Genomic DNA, 10,119 nt, shown 5'->3' with positions numbered 1-10,119 from the left:
TCTTTTTATAACTAAAGTGTTTATTTCCATTTAATTCACTAACCGGTTGGTCCGCTCAGGTGCCTGCCTTTGCTCACAGGAGGGAGGCTGGCCAGACCCCTTGGCCGATGGGTTTTCCCATGGCCAAGACCCTTCAGATCTGGGCAGAGGTCTGGAGGAGGGAAGGGGGGAGGAGAGCAACACGCTTTCTCCCAGGGAGGAAAGGAGCATGCCTGCACACGTCTCTGAGGGTGATGCTCTGGGAGCTGGGATATCACAGTGAATGATCCGGGTCCCGGCCTGATGCAGCTTGGTTTGGGCTCCCAGAGGCGAAACTGGGAACTGGCCATGTGAGGGCAACTCAGGAACCTCCAAGGGGCCTATTTGCCTGGAAAGCACTGAATATATTGGGGCAGAAGGAGAGTGGACAAGTGGGCAGAGAATTCTGGCACTGCAGCCTCGGGCCTACTTCCTGCTCGATCTGTTGCTTTCAAGAACAGTCCTGGGAGAGGGGATGCTCCTTCTCCTTGGCCCCCCAGCTCTGCCCAAATCTCACTCAGTCTGTGAGGGGCCCAGATGACCCCGTGGCAGTTGGCTTTGGTGAGGCCTGGCGGCAGGTGGGAGCTCTATTCAGGCGGAGGAGGGAAGGGTATCAGTGAAAACCATATAAAAATCCAGATATGTGCATATAAAATCTCGCCCTTGGTGTATTGCCTAAGTCATTAAGCTGAAAGCACCTTCTTCCTGGAGAAGGATCAAAGTCCTCAAAAGGTAGGAAATGTCAAAGTGTCACTTCATTGTCATTAAAAAAAAACAAAACAACAACCAACAAACAAACCCCTAAACCAAATTCACCCCTGACCAAAATATGCCCCCCAGTCCACGAATCGCTGTAAACAAACCCAGACGCAGGCACAACCATCCTCAGTGGCAGTGTAGCTGATGGTGGTCACTGCAGCACCAGTCCTCCATGTGGGGGCTGTCGGGAGTGGGCGCCCAGTGGGCCGGGCGGCCGTCTGTGCACGTGATAATGGACGTGGAGCTGCAGACCTGGGGGGTGGCAGCCTCAGGGCGGCTGACCTTCCCAGGTCCCTGCGTTCTCCCTGACCCAGGAAGACAAGAGTCCCTTTTCAGCCCCATAAGCCAATCGGAGAAATTCGTCTTTTTCACTGGAGTTTCTAAAATATTCTCCAAAGACAGAAGGATTCTTGTTTGCCCCGTGGCAGTAGGAATGGATATTCCCGGAGTGGCTCCCAGGTGGCTGCCCGTCTGTCCGCCTGGCACGTGGCTGTGGAGCAAGGCCTGGAAGAGCAGCCTGGGGGCGGGAGAGAAGAGAGTGACCCTGGTCTCTCCCTTTCACATTTGTTTTCCTGAAAGTGTTTCTTGGCTCCGGCCAGGTCGCCTTCCCAGAGGGAGTTGGAGAGAAACTGCTTTTGAGCTCCAATTGGACCGTCGCATGAATCTCCCAAGCCCTTTTTCTTTTCCCCCAAGAACAATGATCGCTTTCCTTATGAGAATCCTCTTTAAAAAATATTCCTTGTATTTCCCGCCCCCTCCCAGGATCTGTTTTCTTTTGTTCCCTTTCCCTTTTTTCCCATCATCTGAGTTGCACGTGCTCTTGGTGACGTCTCATGGCTGGCGGGCTGCTTGGTTCTTCCTGTTGCCGTGGCCTCCTGGCAGGTGGCTGACCCTTCGGTAGACAGAGAGCCAGGGCGGCCGGCATGTGGGGTGGAGGGGGCAGGGCCTGGAGGAAGAGGTGAGCCGAGGCAGGTGAACGTCAAACCTCCACAGACTGGATCTGGTTCATCTGTGCCCGCATCACCTGGATACTGTTCAGGATTTTTTTCTGGTGGCCGGCCAAGGTGACCCCAACCCGGAGAATGTCCCTTGGGGAGAAAAGCACGTGTGTTAGGGAAATGTGGGGGTGGAGGGGACTTTGGGTCAGGCAGAGAGCTGCCTGGGCTTCTCCAGGGTTTCCTGCTAAAGAGAGCAGGGGGCCCAGCAGGCGTGGCTCCGTGGTTGAGCGTCGACCTATGAGCCCCGAGGTCATGGTTCGATTCCCAGTCAGAGCACATGTCCGGGATGCAGGCTTGATCCCCAGTGGGGGATGTACAGGAGGCGGCCAGTCACTTATTCTCTCTCATCATTAATGTTTTTTTCTCTCTCTCCCTCTCCCTTCCTCTCTCTGAAGTCAATATAATTATTAAAAAAAAGAAAAAAGAGAGAGAGAGCAAAGGAAGGGATGAGGGGTGTGGAGGAGGGGTGGGCATCTAGAGCTGAAGTGAGTGACTACATGAGGTGGCAGGAGCACGTGGCTGGGAGTCAGGGGATCTAGGTGTGCCATCGCCTCTGCTTCTGGGAAAGGAACCTGCATTTACTAGGCACCCCCTCTATGTCTCTGTTGCTCCTCCTACAAACCCCCAGTTCACAGAAGGAAAAACTGGGGCTGAAGGAGCTTCTGTGATTTGCCCAAGGTCACATGGCCAGTGGGTGGCGATCAGAATGCGACTCCAGAGTTGGCCAACTCACCCTTTGGCCCCCACATTCCTGCTGGCACACTGCCTATCTTCCACCCTCCCGAGCCCCCCGCTTGGGAGGGTGGGTGGAGGCAGCTGGGCACTTACTCCATCATCATCTGTGACACGACATCGAAGGAGGTGAAGCCAGCGCTGGCGAAGCTCTCCTTATACTGTCCCATCTTGATGGCCTCTAGCCACTCGTCCACTGTGTTAAAGCTGGTGTAGTCAGGGATCGTGCGGTCCAGCAGTGGCAGGTTGATGCTAGGGGTGGGGTGGGCAACAGAGACGGTCAGGGCACATGCTAGCAGAGGGGACAGGGTACGGATGGGCTGCAGGTGTACCTGCATGTGTGTATCCGTCAGCATGAACACAGGTGAGTGTGCATGTATGTGTGTCTCTCCCTGTGGGTAGTTGTGAATTTGAACCCGCATACATGTGCACACATATATGTGTGAATATGAGAAAGCAAGTGTGCAGGATTCGCAGCTGGGGCTACCTGGAAAGTCTGGGGAAGCCTCTGCAGGGACTGCTGAGAGGCTGGACCATGTGTGAGGCGGGACACACTTCTCACTTCAGCAGGAGGGAGTTCAGAGGGACTCACTGCTGATGACCCCTGCCTCCTCCCCCAGTGCCATTCTCCATCCTTGTCCACCCTGGTTGTGCTGTAAGAAGCTGAATTGTGGACCGACTCTCCAAAGTCCAGACAAAGCTGGTGCACTAATGGGAATGACTTCCTGGCTGGCTCATTAGGCTAAAAGCTCACAGTATTTGTATCCAGAAAGTCAGGAGCTGTTGACTCAAGGTCAAGGTGAGAAGCGACAGGTAGAGGCCAACATGAAGATCTGTTGGCCACACGAACTTGGTGTGTGAGTCTCTGACACAGCTAGCCCTGGACCCCAAGGACACTGACTGGACCCCTGCCTCTCAGAATCCCTGTGTGATTGAGAGTCCCAGAGAGGGCAGGGTCATGAGTGGGGCCTGTGTCAGCACCCAGGCAAGGCTGTGGTGGCCACAGGTGTGATGAGCCCACTGTAGGGGCACGTGTGTGTGCTCAGGCGCCTATGGATGTATGTAAGTGTGAGTGTGAGAATGGGTATATTCATGTATGAGACTGTGTGTGTGAGAGCATGAGCATTTGTGCCTATGTTCATACATATGTGTAGGACTATGTTCTTGTGCATGCGTGCACATGTTTGTGTGTGTATGTGTGTGTGTGGCTGTGTCAAGGAGGATGCAAACATAAGTTAGAGAGTACAGGTTTGAGCGTGAGGGTAGTTAGGGAGGAAACTTAGTGATGAGTAGATCCATTTACTAACCAAGATTCTGCTAATTTTTCTTAAACACCGTCCTATCTGACCATTCTTTAAAAAGTGCTTCCTCTCCCACCCAGCGTGCACTATGTCCTGCACTCCTTTGCACCCCAAAGCAGTGCAGATACCCAACAAACTATCCTTCTCCATCCCAATTCAGGCAGAGTATCTGCTTGAGGCAGGGTAGCCAGGGTGGGAGGGTATTTGGAGAGGGTAAGGGCCAGCTGGGGCGGAGCCATAGAGAGGGGCAGGGCCATACCCAGAAGAGAGGGGAGCCATGGCTTTGAGGCTGTTGGGGTTGCGGATCATCTTGTCCAGCGTGTTGACGATCTGACCGAACTTGGGCCGGTGGTTGCGGTCCTTCTGCCAGCAGTCCAGCATGAGCTGGTGCAGGGCACTTGGGCAGTCCATGGGCGGTGGCAGCCGGTAGTCCTGCTCTATAGCATTGATTACCTGGGGACAACAGAGGGGCTGAGTGGGTTGGGTGGGTGGGTAAGAGCATCTGCCCTCTGGCCTGGCCTACCTTTCCTCCAGTGCACTTCAGAACACACCTATTTGGTTGCCCTCCACCTCTTCCAGGCAACCTTCCAGGTCCAACCCAGGGATGGACCTCACCTGGGCTCCCACCAGGTATAGCCCCAGCCTAACCTGGCAGCTGGGTGCTTGCCTCCCCCGCCCCAATCTTAGGAAATCCAGAACCCTGAGATAGCCTCTGTCTCAGGACCCACCCTCTCTCCCATCTCGGAGCCCCTCCTGGCTTTGATGGCCTGAGGATTCCTCCTTCTGGCTCGGACCACACGCTTGACTTCAGTGCCATTTACAGCTCCAGGTGAGTGATACCTTCCTTGTCAGGCCTCACAGCACAGACCTGTACCCCTTCCCATGGCTCCCACCTGGCTCCTCTGTCAGGGAATGGAACTCAAACACCTGCCTCCAATCTGTCCTGCCACTGGGGCCAGACTCATCTTCCCCAGCTCGACGGGGTCACCCTCCCTGCGCAGGCAGCTCCTTCAAGTCCTCCCTGTCCACATTGTTGCAAATAGGAATTCCTTGAGTTGGCTTTCAAGCACCCCATTATTGAACCTCATCAGCCTTTCCAACCAGCTTTCCTCTCCGCTGCTCCCAACACAACCCCTCACCACCCCACCTCTGGGCCTTGGCACAGGCTGTTCTTTCCACTGGAATCCCTCACGTCTGCAAGTCCCACTGCTGTGTGAGTCCCCTGTCCCGTGAAGACTTCCTGGCTGGTCTTGCCCATACTGCTCTTGTCTCAACATTTGCCTTCTCCAGTTTAGCACCTGATCCTAAGAGTTCCCGATTACTGCATCTGGTTCCCAGAGTAATTGTGTTGTCCCCAAATTAAACACTTGAGGGGCAGACATAGTCTCATTCAGGGCTGGCCACAAGGTGAATACATCCTCGAGATTTGCTGATTTGTAGATGATGGACCTTCCTACTCCTGAGCCCCTGGAGAGTCCGGGGTCCTGTGCAGACATGTGAATCAGCCATTACAGGCTGGGAGCTGCCCTTGCCCAGGATCTCAGAGGCGGTGCTCCCACTCTCTGGGAGGTCAGCAAAAGGCCAGGAATGTGGATCTTCCCCTTCCCCATCTGGCTGGACAGAGACGCTCTCTCCTGGAGACTTACATCCTGGTTGGTCATGTCCCAGTAGGGCCGCTCCCCGTACGACATCACCTCCCACATGACGATGCCATAGCTCCACACGTCGCTGGCTGAGGTGAACTTCCGGTACTGGATGGCTTCTGGGGCTGTCCAGCGGATGGGGATCTTCCCACCCTGTGGAGCACAGTGAGGAGGTGGGTGGGTGGGAAGCTGACCTCTGCTCTCAACATGCCCCGCCATATGCCCTGTGCCGTACCAGTCATAGGAAGCATTTTACTGTTCAAACTTACCATACTGCTTCAGAGCTCGGGGCATTTGCACATGCTATTCCTCTGCAGGCAGGAGCTTTCCCCACTCTCCCCTCTGGAAACCTCCTTCTCGTCCTTTAAGTCCCTCTGAAAGTCTTTCCTTAAGTCCCAATTGTTGCTCACTCTGTTGAATCCCACAACTGTGCCTGTATCTCTCCATCAAAGAGGCACTTCCCATACAGAGCAGTACTCCGATCATTTGCTCCTTGCCTGGCTCCGACTGTACTGTCTCTGAGCTCTCTGAGGGCAGGGACTGAGTCCTGTGCCTTTCTGTTAAAACCCTTCACCAACCCAAACTGCGTTCAGGAGAGAGTCGTGAGCATGGGCATCCAGGATCTCCAAGATCTGGCCCTGCCTAACTTCCCAGACTCTTGCTCACCACTTGAACCTCGCAGCCTGCATTCTAGTATCATCTTACCGTGAGAACATGACATTTGACTCACTTTTACTGGCCCTTCAGCCTTCAGCTCCGATAGCACCCCCTCTAGCAAGCCTTCCTCTGCCTCCCCAAGCTGGTGTCCTGGCTCACAGTCCCGTCACTCCATGTTGCTCTGTACATATGTGTCCCTCACCAGCCCGTGAGCTTCAGGAGGGCAGGAACCATGTTTATGTCTCTGCATCTCCAGGGCCCAGCACAGCACAGTGCTTGGCATGAGCAGGTGAAAACGTACTGCAGGGAGAGCTGGATGTGTATGCCCTCTTTCCTGGCACCCTGACCCCATTGTTCCCTGTGCATCTCACCAGGGCGCTGGTGTAGGTGGGGTCTGAGGTATCATCCTCCAGAAAGCGTGAGAGGCCGAAGTCGGACACCTTGCAGACCAGGTTGCTGTTGACAAGGATGTTGCGGGCGGCCAGGTCGCGGTGGACGTAGTTCATGTCCGCCAGGTACTTCATGCCGGCCGCGATGCCCCGCAGCATGCCCACCAGCTGGATGACTGTGAACTGCCCATCGTTTTGCTGCAGGAGACGTGGAGAAAACGCAAAGTCAATGGAAGGGTCTGAATCAGACTCTGGATCGTGTTCACAATGGGAAGGCAGGGCCCCACCCCCCGGCCTAGGCTCTGTTTCAGGTGCTCGGGGACCGTAGGCCCAGGAGAGGCCACTTTCAGGGTGGTGGAGAGAACAGACTGTGCAGCAGACACGGTTGGTTTGAATCTGGCTCTACCCCTTGCTGTCTGTGCAACCTCGGACAAATGACCTAACCTCTCCGAGCCCCAGTTTCCTCATGTGTGTGTTAAGTGGGGATGAGTGACAGCCACCTTCCAGTGCTGTCTGAGTTAAACAAGAGGGTACATGGAAGGGGCCTGGCACATACGAGGTGCTTGAAAAACATCTGCTAAATGGCAGCTATGCCAATGGCATACTTCCGACTCCTCGTCAGGGCTGTCTGTCTGTCTGGTTGACTGCACCCTCCTAGGGGGTCTGGAGTTTCCCTCTGTGCTCTGAACTCCTCCCCTGGCCTGTAGTGCTCTGGAGGAATTCAAAATTCAGTGAAAATTCTGGACTAGGGGTCTAAAGACCTGGTTCCAGTCCTGGCTTTCACCTGGACCCTCTGGATGACCCTGGGCAAACTCTACCTCTTGAGCCTCAGTTTTCCCTTGTGCATAATGAGAAGGCTGTCTGTGAGCATGGATGGCAACCGATTTCAGGTTGTTTGCTAACTCTGATCAACTGGTTGTGGTTTCCTGGATTGAGTCTGAGATTTGCTTTTGAGGGTGGCTGGAGAGATTTCTGGGATTGATTAGTGATGTCTGTCGGCCGTGGGTAAGGGAATGGAAAGTGGCAAACGTACAGGCCATTCCTGATCTAGATCTTTTCCAAAACCCTTTGAGGCTCTGACGGTATGAAACTATGTCACTCCTTTTCCTGCCCCGCCCATGGTCCCCTACCCGGAGGAAGGAGTCCAGGGAGCCATTCTCCATGAACTCAGTGATGATCATCACGGGCGTGCTCTTGGTGACAACACCCTCCAGGTGAATGACGTTGGGGTGGTCAAACTGGCCCATGATGGAGGCCTCGCTCAGGAAGTCCCGGCGCTGCTTCTCAGTATAGCCCGACTTGAGCGTCTTGATGGCTACAAAGATCTCTCTCTTGCCTGGCAGTTTCAGGTGGCCACTGCACACCTCACCAAACTCCCCTGGACAGACACACCAAGAGGGGCAAGATGTCACATGCCAGGGGGAAGTGTCACCTCCCTGCTCCCTGTAACCCCCCCCCCCCCCGCCACTCCTGGGGCCTCCTCAATGTTCTACTCATCCTCTTGGACACAGAATCCCTTTGTAGAATATGGGGGCCCACCTTTGAGAGTAAGAGTAAACTCTTCATGGCTGTCCCATGGTGTTTGGATGGCATGGTGTGAGGATGTAGGGGAACCTGGGGAGATGGAGGGTGGGACATGGGATGAGTGGTGGGAAGGACAAAGCACTGGGCTGAGTCCAGAGAACTGGGTTCCAGACTTAGCTCAATCTCTGATGTGATGTACAAATTCCTTCCCGGCCCCGGGCCGCAGTGTCCTTATCTGTTGATGAGGGAGTTTTACTGGATGACCTCTGAGGGACTTTTCCATTGGCCATTCTGAGCCTTCAGGGCTCGGAAGGTTCTCTGAGGGATCTGCCCCCCATCCTACCCTCTGTCTCAGGAGTACACATTGGGCTGGTTTCACATGGTTGAAGTCACAGGGAGGGCACCAGCCACCTACCTGCTCCGATCACCTGCTCAATTTTGACACAGGAGATGTCGATTTCCTTGGCAAACTCCCGCACTGCCTCATTGGGGTCCTCGTAGGTGAATGGGTCGATGTAGATCTTCATGCCTGGGGTCACTGAGGGAGAAGACTAGGCTTGGTCAAATGCACAGATTCAGGATGTGGACAAATGGAAAGGGGAGAGCCAGTCCAGCCATGGATGGACATATACTCCCATGTGGTTCCCCCTAAGAACCTGGCCACCCCCTGCAGGTCACTTGACCTCTCTGGGCCTCAGTGAGCAGATGGGCACTGAGCAGAGGGTGAGGGGAGCAGATTGCTCAGCAGGGATAGCAAATAGGTTCTAGCTCTTGTTCCAACTCTAATTGACTTCCTGGAGCCGCTGAAAACTGTCAGGATTGATTAGCAATGTCTGTTATGCGTGTGGGTAGAAAAGGAAGAAAGGATAGAAAGGGTTGTCACTCCTGTGATAGAGAATCAGGAGGAAGGAAGTCACAAAGGAAAGGGGAGAATTGTAACAAAAAAACAGAAAGAGCAGGCCATAGACTGTGTTCTTGGGCTTCTGCTGAGGAGGTCTCCCTATTTTTCAAGGGTCAATTCAAGCCTCCTCTCCCCTCAGGAGACCCTGGCTGCCTCAGCCCTCCCAAGCAGCGCCAGAGCCTGGAGGCTGCCTCACCATGGCTCCTGGGACCACCTTCGGGGTCCCCCACTGGCCAAGTCTAAAAACTTTCTGGATCTCAAATTCCCTGTGGATCAGCATGAGGCAGGATATGGACAAAATTCCTGATCTGATGTGAATTTTTATTTTTTTATGCAGAGGAAGGAAGGAGGTGACTTGGATGTCAAAGACCTAATTCTGACCCCAGCCCTGAGTCCACAAAAGCTTTGAAAAAAAAGGAAAGATGATCCATCGCACATTGCCCCTCCCAGATAACTGGTCTTCCGCTTCTCTGACCACCTGGCCCTCGCTCAGCCCAGGCTTCCCTCTAGCTTCCCCAGCTCCCTGCCCACATCCTCCCACTGCTCTGGGAGCTGTGACTTTCTGGTAGCAGCTTAGGAGTTGGGAGCTGGAGTCCCTGGGTCATAAGTAAGACTTGGTTGGTTGATGAGTGGGGTCATCAACCCTGCTCAGCTAGTGTGACCTTGGACATGTTAGTTGACCACTCCCAGCCTCTGTTTCAGACATTCCAGGAATCCAGGAGGTGAGACCTCTAAATAGGGATAGGAAAACTGGCCCACTACCTGTTTTGTAATAAGGTTTTATAAATTAAGTTTTATTGGAACACAGCCACACACATTCCTTTTGCCTGTAGTTGCTTTTACGCCACAGTGGTTGAGTTGAGTAGCTAAAATAGAGACTATATGGCTCGAAAGCCTAAAGTATTTACTATCTGGCCCTTTACAGAAAAGTTTGATAACCGCTGCTCTAACACATGAGCTTTACACTGAGTGGCCAGATTATTATGACCGGCCAGATTGTTATGACCACCCCATCAATACTAAGTTGGGCCACCTTTTGCCTTCAGTACTGTGGCGATTCTTCTTGGCATTGACTTCACGAGATGTGGAAAGGTGATGCGAGGAATCTGACACCATGCCTGACGAATAGCACTGTCAAGTTCTTTGAGATTTGATGGTTGTGGAACCAGCTGCCTGATGGCTCTTTTAACTTTGTCC

General features: G+C 53.7%; 1 protein-coding gene across 2 annotated transcripts in view; it reads right to left on the bottom strand.

Moving 5' to 3' along the window:
* EPHB2 (EPH receptor B2) overlaps positions 1-10,119 on the bottom strand; it is a 181,309-nt gene continuing 171,190 nt past the window's right edge. Inside the window, exons 10-17 of one of the 2 annotated variants that reach the window (XM_036351701.1) lie at positions 8,437-8,559; positions 8,037-8,111; positions 7,628-7,875; positions 6,480-6,695; positions 5,455-5,604; positions 4,068-4,261; positions 2,604-2,759; positions 1-1,865 (exon numbers count right to left, since the gene is read on the bottom strand). In XM_036351701.1, the coding sequence (XP_036207594.1) occupies positions 1,757-1,865; positions 2,604-2,759; positions 4,068-4,261; positions 5,455-5,604; positions 6,480-6,695; positions 7,628-7,875; positions 8,037-8,111; positions 8,437-8,559 (1,271 nt within the window). In that variant the 3' untranslated portion in view covers positions 1-1,756. The remainder of the gene's footprint in view (positions 1,866-2,603; positions 2,760-4,067; positions 4,262-5,454; positions 5,605-6,479; positions 6,696-7,627; positions 7,876-8,036; positions 8,112-8,436; positions 8,560-10,119) is intronic. The other variant, XM_036351702.1, reaches the window with a different exon arrangement.

Source organism: Myotis myotis, unplaced genomic scaffold, assembly GCF_014108235.1.
Source record: "Myotis myotis isolate mMyoMyo1 unplaced genomic scaffold, mMyoMyo1.p scaffold_m19_p_2, whole genome shotgun sequence".
Lineage (NCBI taxonomy): Eukaryota > Metazoa > Chordata > Mammalia > Chiroptera > Vespertilionidae > Myotis > Myotis myotis.
The sequence above is the reverse complement of the archived record's forward strand: the minus strand, read 5'-3'. Positions and strand labels throughout refer to the sequence as shown.